The sequence below is a fragment of the Apteryx mantelli genome, chromosome 1, assembly GCF_036417845.1.
Source record: "Apteryx mantelli isolate bAptMan1 chromosome 1, bAptMan1.hap1, whole genome shotgun sequence".
NCBI classification, from domain to species: Eukaryota; Metazoa; Chordata; class Aves; order Apterygiformes; family Apterygidae; genus Apteryx; species Apteryx mantelli.
In genome coordinates, this window is record NC_089978.1 from 87,138,339 (window position 1) to 87,158,277 (window position 19,939).

Genomic DNA, 19,939 nt, shown 5'->3' on the forward strand with positions numbered 1-19,939 from the left:
CCTTTTGTATTTCAGACTTTGCATTTCTTTTAGCCGTTAATACCAGCCAAAGACACACCAGTAAGAGCCCTCTGGAGTTCAACAGCATGGCCCTGCAGCTGGCACTCGCTGCCCTGCCGGAGGGAGCGGGTCACCACTGCTGTCCCAGGTGAGCAGCTGTAATCCTGGGCCGTGGAGGACACTTGTGGGAGGCCTGGGCAGGAGCTGAGCCCCGCCGCAGGCAGCAAGGGCAACGCTGATCGCTTCAGAGCGGCACAGCTAATGGCGAAGCTTCGCAAGGTGACTGGAGCCTGGCTAACAAGTCACTGCCACCAAAAAGCTCTTCCCAAAACTTCCTTCCAGCTGCTGGCTTTGCCCTTCACAGCTTACCCTGGATGGATGTTGGTGCTTAGTCTGGTAGGAAAATTGCCCAGGAGAAGAAAAGCCTTGGATAGTTTGGGCTGAGCGAGTGAGCTGAAGTAGCTCGGTGAAAGGTCCAGTACAGGTTGGAGCAGAGGGTATGGAGGGGGGACTGTGTGGCTTGGGGCAAGGCTGAATGGCAACAGTCCTCCTCCTTTTGCCAACAGCAACTTCTTAAGTTAGCATGGTTGTTTTCTGTAACTCCGCTCTAAAAAAATATTGAGTGTTTTGTACTTTGCAGGCACTCCTGCTGTTTTTATCTACAAGAAAGGTATGATTTTTATAGCTGAGCCTGCCTTCCAACATATGGATTTGCCTGAGGCAAGACAAGCAAGTACGGTTTCTTAGTGCTTATGCAGGCTGTAGACACTTTTTATTCCCTGCAATTATTATGTAATTAAAACGACTTCCTCTTTGTTTTGTTAATCTCCCTAGCTCTGTTGCGTTTCTTGCGGGTTACAGGCGGATAGTCACTGCTGTAAGAATTGCAGTAGTTCATGCCCTGGTAGGAATGGGCTGTGCTTTTGCTACCCCAGCTTCAGATGGCCGGGAATGAGGGAAAAAGGCACAAGCACATCGCTGTTTCTCTTCCGGTCGCCTTGGAGTGGGGGACACCCGGTAATGGAAGGCATTTTCTAAGGGAGGAGAGGGCTTGAAATGGTTAAACTGGGGCACCGAAATGCGGTTAAAACTCCCCACCCCCAATACTGTACGAGGAAATGCTTAGCTCCAGATACAAGAACAGCATGTCAGGAAAATATATCGTTGCCTGAAACGGAATATACACAAAGTGCGAGAGACAAAAGTGCCCTCGTACCCACTCACTCACAACTGCCTCACAAAAGGGCTTCCATGGGACTGACCTTCCTTTCAGCCTTTTCTTATACAGCTCCTGTATTTGTATTAATATGTGAGACAAGAGGATACAGCTTCAGGTTTTATTCTGTTGTTATTAGGAGGATAAGCTAGGACATGGTACAGCCAAGGAGATTTTTATTTGTGTGTTGTTTGTTTGGCTTTGCTGAAGGAAGAGTCTGTGAGAAGGATGCTCTTCTGCAGTAGAGCATCGCCTTACATTTTCACAACAGCTAGTCTGCTTCTTGTGCTAAGTGGCCTGAAGAATAAGAAAGAGCGGAGTAAATTTTTTTTGCTGTCAGAACTGCACCAGTCTGCCTACAGGTATTTTTTATCTGTTAGTTCTGTTCTTCTTTATTTTTTATTTTCTTTGTGTTGTTGTTGTTGTTAAATGAATGGAGCTATGGAATCAGCTTTCTTGCTTTATAGTCTACAGTCTGTGTACCAAAATTCATGGATTTAGTGGGCTGTCTTTGAAAAACTGAAAATGTATGGAATTAACACAAGGCTTAAATTCTTTGTGCTCTTCCACATTTTCATGCAGATCTGAGCGCTGAATTTCATGGCTGTATAACAACTGTACTTCACTGGGAGAGCCGAGCTATAATCACGCTGCAGAACATGTTTCTAAACTACTTCCTAAGGCTGAACTGAATAGCCAAATACAAAATCCAGCAGTCAGATTTATTGGAGTGGCCTGGTGACATTTCCCAGAGGACTTACAATCTATGATGATGGATTACGCTGATCCATTAATGTAGTAGTCTCATCTGGGAAAGATGTAATTGTCGTTCTATATCCTGCAGTTTCCATAAGTTTTTCAGAACACGTAATAGCACACATCACAATGGAAATTGCTTGTGAAGAATGTTGCAGTAAATATGTCAGGGACTCTATATCGTAAGGCAGAGTACCTCTATGCCGGTACCACGCAGCCATCATTAAGATAGGGGAAGTGATAATAACAAAATTTGGTATACTGCATTCATAATGATATATGTGGCCTCCAAAGCTTTAGATGGAAAAGTGTGGGTAGTACTGATTTTGTTTCCTCTCACAGTACACATCTGCCAAATATTTTCATGTTGACTGGTTCATAGCATCAGGAAAATAATATTTGCTTTTACCTGCAAAAACAGTGCTATATCTACAGTGCTAGCTGCCCTACCTACATTTCCTGAAATAACCTTTTTTATGAATTGTCGGAGTCTGTATCTCTAGTTACAAAGAGCATTACTACTTGATTGTATATTCGGAGCACAGTGTAGAATAAGCTCACTTTTGTGCAGTATGAACAGCGTATCAGTCTGAGCGAGGATATCTGGCTGGAGAAAGTTCCTTTGAGCTGGCTGGAAGGTTTCTATTAATATAGCATCAAATTATTGAATTTTGGACAATAATGTTCACACTTGGGAAGCCTGTAAATGCTTTGACAGCAAAGAAACACGGTAGACCTTGTACCCTAAAAAAAGGTAGGTTGTACACTAAAAAAAAAAAAAAAAAAAAGGAAGGTAGGAACAGGCATACTGAAGGAACAAAACTGCAATTAGTGGCGAACAACTAGAATGAAAGGGAGAACAGCTACGTAACTCCTCTGTAGGTGTGTATGTGCATATACCCATACTCACAACTGATAACTAATTTGTATTACGGCAGTAACTGGAGTCCTGGCTGGAGTCTTGACTTTGTGCTAATCACATGCCAAAACAATCTCTGCCCAGAAGAGCCCACAGTCAAACGGAGGGGAAAAGGTATTGGAGAGGAAGTACTCGCAGGCTGTGGTGCATTTGCACATGGTGCATTCATAGGCTTTATAGGTAACCTGGACAGATTAACTGAATAGGGATAGAAACTCAAGGGCGTCAGGTCTAACAAGACAGATTTTCAGCATTTCCCGTTACTTATGTATTATTTGTGGTTAGAGACATCTATATTTCACAGTTAAGCATATGGACTGCTAGGAGGGCAAAATTGGTCTCTGTGGGTGAAAACATGTTGAAAAGTTGTGAGGTCTTCTCATAACATCCATCAGCACTGTAATGCTGCATCTCACACTGGTGTTATCTTGAATTCAATCAAAAGGCTGACATCTCGTGCATCACCGCACCACAGAGAGAATAGGTCATTTGTCTGCCTCTCAAAATCAGACCAGGAAACGCTCAGTGCAGCAGATGGGGATGAAAGTGAGTATGTGAAAGGATATGAAATAAAAAGAAAAAATGCTGCATTTTTCCTCACATTATAGGGATCCTACGTTTTTCTTGCTCTTTTAAATAAAATCCCAGCAGCTGCTTATGAATTTTGCAAGGATGAAAATCCAGGGGTATTTTTACTTGAAAGTTTTTCCATCCACACATTTTTAGATAGGGTGGTGCAAGAATGGGACAGGTTTGAAATTTGATGGGGGCATACTCTCTGCTGAGGATTAGTGCCTTCACGTAGCTGATGAAACATTAGGCTTGGTTTACCAAAGTGATGGGATGGGGGGAGAGAGAGAGTCTAATAAATCTGAGGCTGTGAATATAAAATGTGATCTTCAATTGGCAAGTTGAAAGGGCATTTGGTTACTAATGTTAGTGGAGAAGGATGCAAGTATTAAATAACCACATTTTGCGCTGGGGAGGGAAGAATCGTCTTCCCTTCCGCTCTCCAGATCACACGCTGCTACTCCTGTGCCTTATAATCTGCCTGCGCTTCCAAATAAGACCCTGTCCCACATGAGAAGAGAAGCAGTGTGTCTATTTAGTCCCTAAATAGACTGGACTCGGTTAATCTGATTTGGATTAATTTTTTAATCTGGATTTGGTTAATTTTTTGGTGTTCTGTTTTCTGATGTGGAAGGGCCTGGAGTCTGGCACACCTGAAGTGTGCTTACCCTTTCCTGCAGAGCACAGCACTGTCAGTGCTGCTGCTTGCCTGATCCCTCAAAGCTGCGGGCAGGAGAGGGGCTTGGCTGTTGCAGTTTGCCATGGCAAGCTGGATGGCACAAGGATGTGTAGGTAATCACATGCATATTCTTATCTATGGTCTTAGATATTAACATTTGTAGTGGCTAAAACATGAGTTGAAAGCTGGAAGGTGCAATCTCTTCCTTGATTTTGCTTTTCTTCTGATTATTTATCTATTTAAGCTGGAAGGTATATTAGGACAATGAGAGGTTATGTGAAAGTTTAGCTTTTGGTTGATTTAAGATCAGTTACAGTGGTGTCAGGATTTGCTATTCTAACCTCCATGACTTTAAAACACAGTCAAACTGGGTCTTGCTTATTCTTCCTTTGTGTCTAAAGAAGGTCTACAAAGCAAGGCAAGCCTAAAGGCAATCCACTCCGCAATACTGAGGTTATCCTTATTCTGGTCTTGTCTTCACTGAGAAAAAGTGTTTTTTAGTTTGAGTTGGCTTGTTGTGAGGAGGGGGTATGAAAAGGATTGCAGTGTTTACCCTGGCTCTCAGGCCGAGGTGAGGGCTGGGATCAGGTGCTGGGTCTGTTGATCTGCGTGTGGGCCAGCGGCATCTCAGCAATGGTCATGGGTTTTGGACTGGGGACGGTATTTTACTCCTCCAGGAGTACCTGGGAGTGCTCTGTGTAGCTAGGTAGAAGACAGCTGAAGTTGTTGAAACTATATTGGTGTAACTGGGCATGGCCAGATGTTTTGCCTGCCAGACTGCCAAACTGGGTATAAAAAAAGTGGTTTTAGCTTTACCTCACTAACCTGTCAGCTGAGACTTGCTAACTGGTCTGGGAGGGGTCCTCGTCCCTTATAGCAAGGAGTAAAACAGAGTCACACAAGCAAGAGGCGAGAGGGAATGAACGGGGCCTTTGTAGCATTGATACAAATTCTCGTCTGGATATCAGAAAAGATCAAATGAATTTTAGTGAAAATATCTTGGAGTCTGGGATCAGTGAAATGGGTCAGGAGGAACGAGTGAGCTGAATGTTTCTGTGCTGAGAATAAACCTCCGTCGTGGAACTAATGAGGCTTTGAAGTCATTTAACTGACATGAAACTTTGAAATCCTTTGTAAGAACTGAAATGCTTTAAGGACTGTTTAATAAAGCTCTTGACTGGAAAAGAAGCAAATATTTTATCAGGCTGACATGGAGTGCTTTTTGTTTCAGGTTTTGGGGGAAGGGGGACTGGCAATTACATTTAATTGGTATCCTTTTCCTCATGTTATCATTGGTGTATCGATTGCTGGGAAAACAAAATACATGTTTTTTAAAATTTACTGTAAAGTAACGGCTCTTTTGTTTGTTTTGTTTAGCTCTGTGTTCTCAAAACAGCTCATTTTTCTTTGCTTTGCTGGTGAATCTAATGTTTTGATTGAAAACGATACTAAATAATCAGTTCAATGGGATATTTAATGGCAGGAAAAACTATTTAAAATATTTTTTCCCCATAGGAAAATCATGCCGTTTTCTTTTCAAGTCTAAGCAGTCTTTCAATGCTAGCGTGAGTCTACATTCTTCCTACGAGCTCAGTGGAAAAGTAAACACGTGGGCACACCGCGTGTGTGAAAACCGCAGAGGTCAAGGTATAGTCAGTCTCGGGGATGCCGCTGCCGGAGGTGTCCCTGCAGCAAGTCCAGTTTTCCCCCACTGTCATTTTAATGCACGCTTTCTTAGACTTTCTCCGAGGAGCTGGCAGGGCTGCAAGGCCGGCGGGCGAGTGGTGCGTGTTTCCCTGGGAGGCATTCGGCCATGGCTGCCTTGGCGCTGCTGTTGCCTCCCCGCTGCCGGAGGTCGCTTCCCAGCCGTGATTGTCCAGGGGGCCACGGCACACACCCCGTTCACTGCCGCAGCCCCCCGCTCCCCTGGCCCCGAGGGATTTTCTCACTCTGCGGAAGGACACTCAGCACACTGCCCGAAGCATAAAGTGATTTAGAAAGGTACTTTTGCAATGGCCTGGGAATATTTTCCAAAGCAGTAACTCATTGTCCCCGTTTGAGCAGAAATTCTGAGCCTGAAAGCTGCCGCGGGTCAGCAAAACCCGCGAGGAGGCTGAAGGAGCGTCACAAAATGCACGCGGCACGTGACGCAGCAGTAGTTACAGCTGACAAATTTGTATTTGTCCTTCGTACGTCAGGCTTAACATGACACATTTCCGTACACTACCTCAGCCTCAGCGCGGATGTGCAGCTTGCTGCAGGCTAAGCAAACTGCTTCTGTTTAAGCGTTTTTGTACTAAACTATGGTAGAAAAAAACAAACATGGTTTGAAAGGTGTTATTCTGGGAAACTCACTGCAAGGTTCTTCCTAGCATGCCAGTTTAGAAGCAGCAGAAGTTAGGATGTGCTACAGATACGAGGAGCCTGAGCATTTGGGAATAGCAAGATTAATCTCAAATAATTTCAAAGTAGTCATGTTTTTATAGTGCCTGTTTATATGTAATACCACATATCAAGTCAGCAGGAATCGTTCTGAGAACAGGAGACCTTCCATTGACTGCTTCATCAAGTTACCAGCATCGGTGGTGAATGGAGCAGCGGGAGGGAAAATGCATCCGGCAGTACAGCGGCATGTGCTATCTCCATTATAGCGTGGGGTATGTCACAGTCTCCACTGTAAATGTAGTTTGTGCAAGGTTTTCAAATTGGGTATAAAAATTCACTACAGGTTGAAATTTATCAGGCAAATGCTCTGTTCCTTCCCCAGCATTTATTGTCTGTCTTGTATATATTGCCCTTGGGAGTGAAGACACTGGTTTCAGATCTGTGACAGGATTTTTTTTAAATTGGCCTGATTTGTTTTTAAATGAGAAGAAAGTGAGTTCTCTCCTCCCCAGAATGGATTGCGAACTACGGACTGTTGACAACAGCAATATAGTTAGCAAATATATTACTCTAAGCGAGCTCTTTGCAGGCGATTAGCCTGTGCAATAGGCAGGCCTCCTCTGTATTTCTCAGCTGAACTATTTAAAAGACTGAAGTATGATCAGCGAGTCAAACTACCGCATTTGAGAATGATCATCCTTTGTGCCTAAGCAGTGTGTACATATTGTCAATGTACCATCTATAACGTGCCATTTTGTGCTGCTGTAATGATTTCCTTTCCTAGTGCCCCCCCCCCCCCCCCCCCCCGGGATTAACAGTCTGGATGGGAGCCTTGACACAAATAGGTTTGCATCCTGGAAGGATCCATAATGCAGCAGCGGCCCTGGGAAAATAAAAGCATACCTGTTGCATAAGGTCATCGTTATTCCTGTGGCATCTTCTGAGGTTGTCTAGGGAGATGCTTGTATTTTAGCTGCCCCTCAACAGCATCCGTCTCATCTTGGGTAATGCAGCTTCCGTGTAATGAAAAATAACGCAGGGGCTGGTGCGTAGGTTGCATGGTGAACGTGGGTATCATGCAGTGCTACGGAGAGCAAAAATGTGGATGTAGCTTTTATACCAGAGGGGATGCCTCTGTGTAGCCCTCCCTCCTCGCTCTGGTGGCACTAGAGTAAATTCTGCCTTTCTGATGCATATCGCACCTTCATTTTGAGTGGTGCCACCGAAATCTTACCCGTTAGTTACTGGGTATTTGACCCAAGGGAATGATGGGTTACAAGGGGAGAGCAGGGAGGGCAAGAGCATAACTGCGGTGTTTCCACGGTGCCCTGTGAGGGGCTGGAGAAGTGCAACCCTTGACAAGCTGCCCTTCAAACGCAGCCTTGGTGGCATCCAGTCCCAGAGGTGTGTGTCCAGAGGTGACGGAACCGAGTTTGGGGTCCATCTGTCAGCCCGCCACAAGGAGCAAGGCACTTGCCTTGACAAGTGTCCTTTGGGTCTCCTCGGCTCCATCCGCCTCATATCTTGGAGGGGTCACCGTCCTCTGTTGGGTGTCGGGAGGATCCCACCAACCCCCTTGGCACTTCTATGCCCAGGCTGCCAGAGCAGCTGTGCCGCCCCTGGGGCTGAGCACTGGCCTTGGAGGACAGCCTGGCACCAAGGTTTGCAAGGAGATATCAAACACAGCATTGCAAAGGGTGCAAGAAAGAGGAAAAGGTTGTTTTAGTGTTAGTGAGACGGTTACTCTTCTCCCCTTCAGTATCTGAGGAGTATGCTACATAAAAGGGTAGGTGGGAGCCAGAATTGTCAATATCTCAGATGCTTTAAATGTGTGAATCGATTGGAAATTCGAGACGCGAATTGTTGATCTGGGTCAGCGCGCATCCTCATAGTTGCCTGCTTGTTTATTTATTAACCATGCAGAAAGCTGAGACTGGCTTTGGCAGGTGAGACCGCACCGAACGGGGAGGCCCAACTTCGAGGCCCTTAGAGAAACTCAGGTCTCAGCACAAATGTTTAGAGCAGGTTGGATGTGCCTTGGCAGTGTTTCGGGCGCAACGTGGCGGTGGCCGGCTTGGCCTGCGGGTCACGCGGGACCCGGTGTGCACAGTGTAATTTGAATTCTGTGTAAATAATGACATACAAACCATGGTGCGTACAAGCAAACAAAGTATAAAGGTTGTTGCATACTTCATACCTTCAGAGATGGTGGAAATATGTGACTCAACTGTAAGGCACATTTGACAAAAGTTCATTGTGCAGCCATCAACAGGAGATTAAAAAAAAATGCTAGAATTATCACCACCCTTTTAAAGGCATTCCTATATAACTAACATATCATTTCCTGTATAGTTACACACATCATTGCATAGTACCATGAACTTAACTCTTATTACCACCCCAGTGGGAAAACCAGTGTTATTCACAACAGGTCGCTTTTCAGTGTTGTACTCTTATTTTCAATTAAAACAAATAACAGATTAAATATTAAATAGGTAAGTAGGGAAAGTGAAATTAATTGATTTGCAGACACCAAGGTGTGGTAGACAGAGGAAATTTAAGGCATTTTCACTAAGTTATATTGCATTCCTCTGTCTGGATTAGATACATGAAAATTTTTTTCTGGGAAAACTGGGTAACTCTTAATATATTAATGTGCAGTGAAGCAACAATCTTAAAAAAAAAAGGGGGGGGGCAGCAAATACTCCTGGTTGATTTTTATTAAAGTAGAAATATAGTACAGCAGTAACAGCTATTACTGTTAATACGGACATTTTAGTTTGTCATCTCCTTGTTGACTTATGTTTATGGACTCTGTAGTCAGTATACACAGTACAAAGAAGGGAATACAGGAACTAAAAAATACCTTTTTGAGCAACTTCAAAATATCTCCTGGTCCCAGATCTTCAAATGTCTCCTCTTAGAGGACTTTGGGTCTTGGATCCTTTTCCCTCTGTCTGCTTATTGACCTTGATATTTTGTGTTTCTTGTGCGAGGAGTTCAGCAGCCGGGGGGTCGATCACCTGCTGCATGAGATGGAGGGTGGTTGTGCCAAGCATGGTGGGCAGCTGTGCTGTGCCGCCGCTCTGCTTTGCACCTAGGTGCTGAGAAACGGCGGGCTGCAGGGCGCACGCTGCACTGGAATATCATGAAATCCTTTTAGATGGGTACTCTTTTCCTGTAGCAAGCACATGCTCAAGAACAAAATGCACCGGAAATACGGGGTTTGCTTCTGCGTAGGGTAGGTAGAGGTTTGGCGGTTTAGGAGCTTTTACAGTTTATGCCGGTAGGAGGTTGGCAAAGAAATGAGAAGCGCTGTGTTGGCGATTCGGCCTGTTAACCTGCCTAACCCCATGCTTGGGAGAAACCTGCTCCGGGTGCTCCGAGTCTGTTCCCACCTTGGCAACCCTCGCTCTTGGTTTTCCCTGCACAGGCTCCCCCCGACAGGCTTTCCCAGCCCTCTCCCATGCAGGGGCTTGAGCTGGAGCCCCACGCGGAGCTGCTGGAGCCAAGCTCTGCAGAGACTTCCCATTGCCTTTGGGGACTCCTGTATTTCACCCGGAAGCAGGACTCGAACCATTACCAGGCACCCGAAACTCGAAGGCTGAACCAAACCATGGGCAAGGGCAGGTGGCTCCAGGGGAGCTGTTCTGCTCCTGTAATGTCCAGGCCCAGCTGTCATTTAGGAAAGGGGCTCCCTCCCCTCCTTTCCCACCAGCAAGCAGCTCCGTCTACCCAGCACGAGCGTGAGCGTCTCCCAAAGCAAGAGGCGACCCTCGCCCACGCGGGGCTCAGCAGCACCCCGAAATCACCGTCCTGCCCAGCAGGGCTACGCCACGTCCCTCTAGCCACTAGCGAGACAGAAAGGATGAGGGGAAAAAGAAAACAGCCCTGAAGCCTTCCGTCCCTTCCAGCCGATGGCGGGATGCAGCGCCCCTTTGCTCTCCGGCTCCTTCCCTCAGCGCTGCGGGCCCTCCCGGTGGCAGCGCGGGACCCCGGCCGGCGGTGCCAGGAGCGCCCTCACCGAAACAGATAGCCCTGAACAACATAGGATTCAGCGTGCAAAACAATATTTGACTATGCCTTAAAGAAAGACACCTACAGGAATCTCTTCAAGGTGTCTGATCGTGACAGATGAGCTGTTCTTTCCCTCGTCGAGGTATTTCCTCTGCCTCCAGCCCTGTAGCTTTTTAAAGCGGCAGTGGGGGATTTTATTAAGTTTTATACTTTCATCTTCTGTGGTTATCTGTCTCTCTCTCTGTGGGTCTGTACAGCATGCTAATCCCTCAAGTCTCTTACACAGCATAATTTTCATCTTAATTTTTCTATTTCTCAATGTTAAACGAGTTTATCATGGGAATAGAAGGTCATTTCCTGTCCCTACTAGATCATTAATTTTCTGTGAAAACACAGAGATCTCACGCTTTTCAAACAAACAAAAAAAATCAAAAACAGCCAATCTAATTTGCAAAATATTTTCCTGTGCTGCAGAACCTTGAGCAGTGAAGATACTAGGGTAAGCTACAGACACTAAAGAATTTTAAAATGGGTATTTTTAAAAAGAGAGAGAGATTATGAGAGAAGTATAAAATGGCTTTTTAATTCATTAACAGCAATAACAATGTTTATTTTTTCAGCTTGAATTGGCTGAGCATTCTCTTCATTGTCTTTATTTTTAGAAACATTTGCTCTTTATTCTTCAAAACAAGATGGGCTCAATTTGTTTTTTTTTTTGGTTCACATACTTGTCACTCTTTGAATAAGTGATTTTTTTCTTCCTGGTTTCTGTGTTTGGGAGTCTCTGCCTCCCTCTATTCTGTTTTGGCCAAAGCTGAAAAAGGAAACAAACAAAAACCCTCAAGCCTGTATTGGAAAATATTTTCTTCAGAACATTTCGTGAGATGTGAATAATCATGAATTATTCTCCTTAGGCTAGCAGCAGTAGTGGAAAATAAATGACTAATCTGTTTACTTTTAAAAATCCTTTTAAAAAAATCAAATGGCTCTGATAAATTATTCGAATTGTACCGAACCAGCCCTAGCTATTAATTCTCGACATTTCTGTAGTCTCGCGCTTGCCGTGGCATCTTGCTGCCAAATCCAAGGATTTACAAGTCTCGGGAGAGACTCTGAGATTTCCCGCTTCCCTGCCTTGGCCATTTTTTTAGCCTTTGTTCGTTTTTTTTTCCCTGGTCCCCTCTTAGTTTGCAGGTTATAGTGCCATTCCCGCAAGCATGTATGCAAGCAAGTAAACGTGCGTGTGTAACCAGTTCAGTGAAACTATTTGTGTGGCTGCAGACAGAGCAGCAGCTGAAGGCTCAGCCTCTCAGCACACCCAATTTTGGAGTCGCGCTCCCTTCCCTATTATTTTAATAACAAACCTGGCTGAAGGGCGGGGGGGAGAGCCTCGCTCTGACAGGCCTGGCAAGCGTGCCAGCACCTCTGCGTCTTTCAGCTTTAGGTAGGCGAATTCAGCTGCGTGCAGGTGAAAATGTAAATTTGGGGGGGCTCTGGTGCTTTCCCATGGTAACAGAGTTAAAAATGGACAAGTTTCCATGGTGATTATTATCACAGGATGTGATGCTCGCTTTAGGAGTGGCACATTTTGTGCAACGCGGCACGGCGCTCCTCCAGACAAATTCTGCATACGGCAGCTCTCAGGGCAGAAATTATTTATCCTGCTAAATAAATGAATGCACGTCACCATTAATTTGCTGCCTTTTGGCGGGGGGGGGGGGGGATCTTTTTAGGAAGTACGCTGAATATTTCACGGAGCTGCTGAATGGGAAAGATCTCTGCCCCCCCCCTTTTTTTTAAACTAACATTTGCCTAGTTAAGATAAAGGATTAGGCTGTCAAAGTAAATTTAAAGTTGCTTTGATTTTTTAGTCTTTGTATCTTTTATTAATCAGATGTCTGGCTCATATTCCTGTCTTTATCTAGCTCTGGAGCAGGGCGAGCGTTTGGGGTGGGGGGGGGTAGCGGTATTTTTTTGTTTTGTTTTGCTGTTTTTCTCGTAGGGAGCAGAACCGCGGCGCTGCCGAAGGTGCTGGCAGCGCGGCCGGGCTCCTTTGTTACCCTGCGAACTGCAGTTCCTGAGGTGCTAGGGCGAGCGTGCGGGGATTGGCTGCTTTATTTTAGCAAAGCCTGCAAGGACAAAAAAGGGATGATTATTTTCGGGGAACAGAGGACCCTTTGCCTGCAGTGGAACATTTCTTAGCGGTTTATTTTTAGGAATGTTTGTTTTTGTGCTTTTGTTGAGTTAAAACAGTGCGCTGTCTCTCGGCTCTGCCATACACTGTCATTACATGAAGCTTTGTTTAAAAATGTAAAATGGACTGCCCAAGTCCTTGTTTTATGCTACATGCTGGAGAGTTTTTTTTTCCTTTGCCTGCAGTCAGTTTGCGAGTCCTTTTAAATTATCTGTGTTTACGGCTAAATATAAGTTCCTCAGAACTCTTTGTACAACACTCACGGCTGTATGTATATACAGCATATATGTATATATACTGTATAGTACCCTGAAGTGTGGAAACATTTAACAGGTTTTTTTTGGTGATAGGGTCTTTAAAGGCAATTGCAAATATTATTTTAAGAAGGAGATTTATGCAGTGCCTAAAATGTGTTTCTGTTTTGCAGGCCAAATTATGTCTGTGCAGATGCTTCTGGCAGCACGGAGCCACTGCGGGTCCTGGTGACAGCAATGTAAACTTGGAGTCTGCAGAGTCTCACAAGCCCTGTAAAATGGAGGAGCTGTACAAGGACACCCAAAACCTGCCCATGGACGTTACCAGTTCGCCTTCGACGATTGCCAACAACAAACTCGAAAACGGGGTTGCGCAGCTGATAACGGCAGAGGCCTGGAACATCAACTCGACGGACCTGATGAAGAAGGCGCTTTCTCCGCTGGTGACGGTGCCTGCTCCCTCCATCCTCACGCCGCCAGCCGAGTCACAGAGTGGGGTGGCGCTCAAGGTGGCTGCCACCGTGCTGCAGCCCATCTGCCTGGGGGACAGCCCCGTGGTGCTGCCCATTCACCTGCAGGTCGCTGGCAGCGCCACGCCGCAGCTGGCGGCCAACGGCAGCACGCCCTACGTCATGACCACCCAAGGCCCCGTCCCGCTGCCTGTCCTCCTGGAGCAGCACGTCTTTCAGCATTTGAATTCGCCCCTGGTGCTTCCCCCGGGCGCTCCCTGTGCCACCAACCCTCTCCATGGCAATCTCTTCCAGGGTTCCTCCGCCCCCGTTGGGCAGCCCCAGCTCCTGGATCCGAAGCCTTCCAGCCAAGCCCCAGAGCCTGTCCTGCCACCAGTGTTTCAGACACCTGGCTTCGCTGCCGTCCTGCAGGATCTGTTTCCATCGCAGGGCACCCTGGGCTCTGCCCCCTGCCAGCCACCCCCCGACTATGCGTCCCTCCCACCCCAGGCCTTCAGCTCACCGCTGTCACCACTGGTCCCGCCGGCCACTCTGCTGGTCCCGTACCCCGTGATCGTGCCCCTGCCTGTCCCAGTGCCCATCCCCATCCCCATCCCCATCCCCGTGCCTCACAGCACCGAAGCCAAGGTGGCCCCGGACTACCCTAAACCGCCGCTGTTCACCCTGCATTCCTGCAAGGGCACCCAGACGCCCCTGGAGAAAGAGGAATCAAAGCCCTTCGACTTCATCCACCAGCGGGAGTTTTCCCAGCTCAATCGCCACACAGTCATCAAGATGAGCAACGAGAACGAGGCCCTGGACCTCTCCATGAAAACGGCACCCCTGCTCAAGGCCAGCGAGGCCAGTTTGCAGGTACCACCAGAAGACGGGGCGCTGGACCTGTCGCTGGCGTCGTGCCGCAAGACGGGCGGTAGTGGGGGCCACGCTGACGCAGCTGGTACCATCTGCTCTGGCTCCATGCTGGACAATGCCGCACACGCCGTGCTGGACAAGTTCTCCAGCGCAACAACCCCCTTCACCTCTTCCAAACCACACGAAACCTCAGCCAAGGTCGACGGCAGGATCATGGGTAACAACTCGGCCGAGCTCCTGCGACAGCAGCAGAAGTGGCTGGTGGACCAGGCGGGCAGAACAGCCTGCGAGCCAAAGGCCGGCAATAATATTGAGATAGTAAGCACGTCACAGACAGCCAAAGTGATAGTGTCCGTCAAAGATGCTGTGCCCACTATTTTCTGTGGCAAGATCAAAGGCCTCTCGGGAGTATCCACTAAAAACTTTTCCTTCAAAAGGGACATGCCCCAGGACTCTGTGCTGCAGTGTTACGACGTGAAGAACCAGCCGGAGCCTAGGGATAACGCAGAAGCTCTTAGGAAACCCGTAAAAAACAGGAGTGTAAAGTTAAAGAAAATGAACTCACCAGAAATACATATTCTTCCAATCAAAAAGCAACGGCTTGCTGCCTTTTTTCCAAGAAAGTAAATTATGGGTTTTTAGAATTTTAAGATTATTATAAAAAAATAATAAAAAGGATGCACTTGGTTTTAAACTCATTTAAAACTTTAAACTATCTTTGTAAGTTATTTTTGGGGGAAGGGGGAGAGGATCAGATGTAGATTCCCTATAAGCTGGGCTTTTTTCTTTTGTTTTTTTGTTATCGAATTTTGACTTTTCATGAAAAACTGAATAAAAAGCAACCTATTTTTCAAGCAGATTGCACATTTTGCAGCTTTAATGGAATAATAGATGAGTCAGAGGGGTAAGAGCTATTTTCACTGCCATAAAGTGCTTTGATGATGTAATTCTTCATAATGGTTAGAATGGAAATTTCAAAATAAATGTTTGTATGTGCTAATTGGTTGCAGCATTTTTGTCATTTCTGAATTGTTTTCATTATATGGAAAAGGATTGGCAAAAGTCTGTAAACTGTAAAGCGCTACAATTGATTTGTGATGATCCTAAAATGTTAAGATCACCAGGCTAAGAAAAATTATATTGTCCAATAGCACTATCGGAGAGCACTGCTGAACAGCCAGTAACGATGTGCCTAAACCAGCTTCTGTAAAAGTGAGAGTAAGTGAGCAGTACAGCTCAGGGCACAGCTAATGCCAGTTTCGTTACTAGAGACACATATGAAACAGTTTAAAAATATTAAGTAATATTAGCAACTGTTTCAAAAAGAAAACCCTAAAAGTCGGGGGAATTTGGTGGCCGGGGGGTGAGGAAAAGTCGCATAATTTTTCCCAGCCTGACTATAGATATATGGAAAAGTTGTTTCATTGTTAGTTTTATAATTTTCTTTGATGGCTGAAATCAATGCACATAAAAGAGTAGAACTATGTAACTTTATTATTTGACAGTGTACAAGCCACCCACATAAATGGAGAAATGTGAATGTATAATTAAAATAAAAGTTCTGGTAGGTTACAGTTTTGCACTTGTGTATGAAAATGAGCTGGAGATGCATTATTGTATGTCTGCTTTTAAATTCACATGCCTCGCTTGTAAAAACGCATCCCTCGGAAGAACGAACATGAGAGCAAGGGAACGGTTTTTGATGGACGCTCCCTTTTTGTGGTTAGACCTGTGAACTTGGGAAAACTCTCCTTTATTATTTCATATGACACGTTGCCAGAGCAGCACCACTATTGTCTAAAGAAAAAAAAAAAAGAAAAAAAAGCCAATTTTAAAACACCTCAGCTGGATCACCTTTACCTATTTGCAGTCAAACTACTTCCACGCTGCCTCTTGGACAGTTTTGGGAAGGGTTTTGCAGTAGTTCTTGCAATGAGAAGTTGTCCAAACAAGCAGCTTCCAGTTAGAAATCTAACCTCAGCTTCAGGCATAGGTCTAATTCTGAAATCTGCTGAAACGCTTGATGCAAACATAAATATAAATTCACTATTCAGAAAATGCATCCTCATCAGGAAGTTAGGAAAGGCATTCTGCTTTTTCTGGGCTAAAGTATTGCTGCCATCTTGCTTAATAGGAAAAGCAGGGACTTCCACATAACTGTAGTATCATATTCTATCAAGTCCCCACTTTTAACAAGCATTTTTTAAAGCCTGTTATTTTTCCCAAAGCTGGTAAAACAGAGAGTGTTCAGAATAGCTTAAAGCACTGTTAGATTCATTAATGTTTAGTTGTCTGACTGTATTTTTAAAAATGATTTTTATTAATTGAAAATACTCTGCTGTTTTGTTTTGTTTTTTTTCCTAGAAGCAATGCTGATGAAATGCATCATCTTCTGGTTAGTGCAGCGCAGAGGTTGAGGCTTTCAAAATTGCTTGGGCTGGCCATCCCACTTGTCACGACCTGGCCCTTTTTGAGGCAGGCCACTGTCAAGATCTTCTGAAAAGGTGGTTTTTCCAGGGCTATCAGATTATTTTAAAAGGAGGAAGTCACAGAATCAGCTGCTGCCCTTTTTTTATTTCTCAATTAAGGCAAGCAAGTTTGAGGAAAGTGTTATGGATCAGGTTAGTGAGTTCTGTTTTTATTTTATTTTTTAAAGTACAGGCTGCTCACACTGGTGTCATGCTGGCATTGACCATCCCCTGTCCCCAGTCCTCCCTGCATGGCATCACCCACAGCACCCTCAGCAGGTGAGGGGCCTGCAGCTGACCCATGCACCTCCCACCATCCCCCGGTACTTTCGTCAGTGCCAAACCTGGCAGCAGCTGATGAGGTTTCATATCCGTTAGCCTCCCTCCTTTCCACTGCAGGCTTCACTGGGAGCTGTTAGTGCTCCTGGGTTAGCTGTAATTCCCAAACTACCTCCTGGCCTGGTCTCTGCACACAGTGGTCTGGTTTAACTGAATTTAGACCACAAACCCCAGCAACCCTGACAACAAATTAGGCTAAATCAGCTTTACACCATTATAAACCCATATAAGCACTGTCTAAACACACTATGCCTATGTATAACTAATTCAGTTTAAAACCAACTGGTGCCAATCATAAAGGCAGCCAACCTGAGCAACCATTTCGGTTGCATCTTCCCCCAGAACATTACAAGGGAAGCAAGTGAACTGCAACCTCCCCCCTCCAAAACAGAGCTAAGGAAAAACAAGAGGCTCCACATGTCCCAGTGTCCCCCTCTCCCCACCTGAGAAACAGTCCACCTAAATGCACATGGTTGTTTTCAGAACGGCCAAGCTCTCCAGCACTGTTGGTCACCGCTGACTTTCCCACTGTTACAAGGCCAGTACGCTGGCTGCAGACACCTCACTATAAATATATCAACCGAATGGACTTCCTTTGCTCGTTCTCCCTATTGCAATTTTAGCAATCCAGAAAAACAGGCAATGGTAGGAGGGATATTTTGAGCAGCTGCTTTCCTGCCAGGAAGGCGTAGGACAGCTCATGCTGCCATGCTACCATTTCACGTGATTCTGGTTGTAAAGGCTACGCTGTGACAGCAGAAACAGCCATGCAACAGCGCCTTTCGGTATGCTTACTCTGTCGGGTAAACTATACTAACTAGCTACCATTTGCCTCCCACCACCACTCATGTGTTTAAAGCGCAAGTCCTACATCCTGTCAGCATGGGGGAGAGGTAGCCACAGTACAAGGTACTTAATTACACCAAGACTGAGCACTTCCACCTCCTCCTCCTCCTCCTCATTGCTAGCAGCAATTACAGATTTTGTATATTGGGCCATTAATTTTCTACACAGCTACCTTTTAACTGCTTCTGAAACTTCTGTAGAGGGAGAAGGATTCAGAACTGCACTAGTGATATATGGAGCTTCCATTTCTGGTGGCTGCTAATGGAGACATTAATACCTCTTGTGAAGCTGAAGGGAAAGTCATTAAGCCATAATGGTAGGAGGAGGATGTTTTACAGTGGTGAGATGCACAAGAGAAAAGAGCCATACAGACCCTGAAGGGCAACCCCTGTTGGCTCCGAGCTTTGACTTGGACTTTGGGTGTGGGTTTTTATTAGGGGGTGAGTGGGGGAAGTGAGGGGTTACCTTCCCATCTGTTTACTTTTTCCATCATCAAGTAGTAGGCTTTGCAAGAAGCCACAGACACTTGATTCATGCAGAGCAGCAGGGCTGTGGATCTCAAGTGAAGGCCACTATAAGTGGTAGCCTCAGGGACAGGAGAGCTCAAAGACACGTCTGCTAAGAGCTTTTCTCGGCAGGCAGTTCAGCTACCATGCTCAGCACCCATGTGTAGCATGTCCCCTTCCCCAATGCATTGCACAAGGCACAGCCTGTGACAGAGAGTGCACATCTAAGATTCCTGCACACAGAATTAGCTGTTCACAGCAGAAATGAGTCCAAAGGAAAAAGGAACAGTTTCTCAGTCAGAAAACTTATTTGGACCAGACTATTTTTTGGCTGAGAGAACAGACAGGCCATCAGGTAAGAAGACTACAATTACGAGTGCAAGAAAAGGGTGGAGAAAGGGGAGATGAAAGCAGACAGTTGAAGCCAAGATAAAAGCTACCTCTAGGTCTGTTAATATCACGCCTTTATTAAAAGTTAGCAAGAATCCAGCCAGAGAATGAAGGGAAGAAACAAAGCTGCAGCCCTTGGCCATGAAAAGGTGACAAACAGAGAAAAAGAAGTTGGCAACTTCAAAGAATTTGCTCCAGGGAAACTTGGCTTAGCAAGAGTGGGAAGAAAGATGAGCGCAGAGAGACGGGAGTGTAATGCTTCCTTGGGCTGAAGGGAACTGAGCAGTGAAAGCAGGGGGAGACTGTGTATCAAATCTTACACACACAGACTATAACATGTGAGAGAATATGTCCTTCTTGCCCCTTGCACACTGTAGTAAACTTGCCCTGGATGTGGTAGGTCATGAGGAAGAGTAGAAGACAGCAGCAGAGCAAGACTAGAAAGGAAGGAGAACAGCAAAGGCATCAGTTTCTGCAGATCATAGATGTGAAGTTATGTGTGTGATAGCAGCGTAGTTTCCAGCTCACCCAAGAAAGGTGAGGGCCCTAGGCCTCCTACCACACCCATTCCTATCAACTACAGATTTGATAGGCCAATACACCTCCTGGTCAGCGTGAACTTTTCTTTTTTAACCACTTCTACCCATCTGCTCATCTTCCAGAGCACTGAGATACATTACACCACCCTTCACATTCCTGCAGAGTTTTGATCCACAGGGGTTCACAAAACTGCTTCACAAAAAGTCTCTTGCACATTAAAGGCTTAAACAGGAAACTGACTGGCACAAAAATGGCCCTTGAGCACAGAGGGAAACATTTCAGAGAAGTCTGGGCTCCTTCCCGTGCATGGAGGCACCTCAGGACAGTGATCTGACAACAATAAGCGACTTGCTCACAGTCCTCTTGAAGAATCTTAGACAATGAAAATAGCATAAAACAACATTACATAATATCCTGGTGCCAGGTGTTTTAGTTTCTTTTTGTGCTCAAGTTTATAAAAACATGCTGAAGTGCTCAAAGACCTTGTTTTCATCTGGCTGGGATCAGTTCCTGCCTTCCTGAACGCAGCCAGCCTGCC

General features: G+C 45.6%; 1 protein-coding gene across 2 annotated transcripts in view; it reads left to right on the top strand.

Moving 5' to 3' along the window:
- RAI2 (retinoic acid induced 2) overlaps positions 1–15,884 on the top strand; it is a 46,872-nt gene extending 30,988 nt beyond the window's left edge. Inside the window, exons 1-2 of one of the 2 annotated variants that reach the window (XM_013951680.2) lie at positions 10,242–10,684; positions 13,164–15,884. In XM_013951680.2, coding sequence (XP_013807134.1) covers positions 13,269–14,939 — 1,671 coding nt within the window. In that variant the 5' untranslated portion in view covers positions 10,242–10,684; positions 13,164–13,268 and the 3' untranslated portion in view covers positions 14,940–15,884. Of the gene's footprint in view, positions 1–10,241; positions 10,685–13,163 lie in introns of those variants that run through there. The other variant, XM_067297052.1, reaches the window with a different exon arrangement.
- The last annotated feature ends 4,055 nt before the right edge of the window (positions 15,885–19,939 follow it).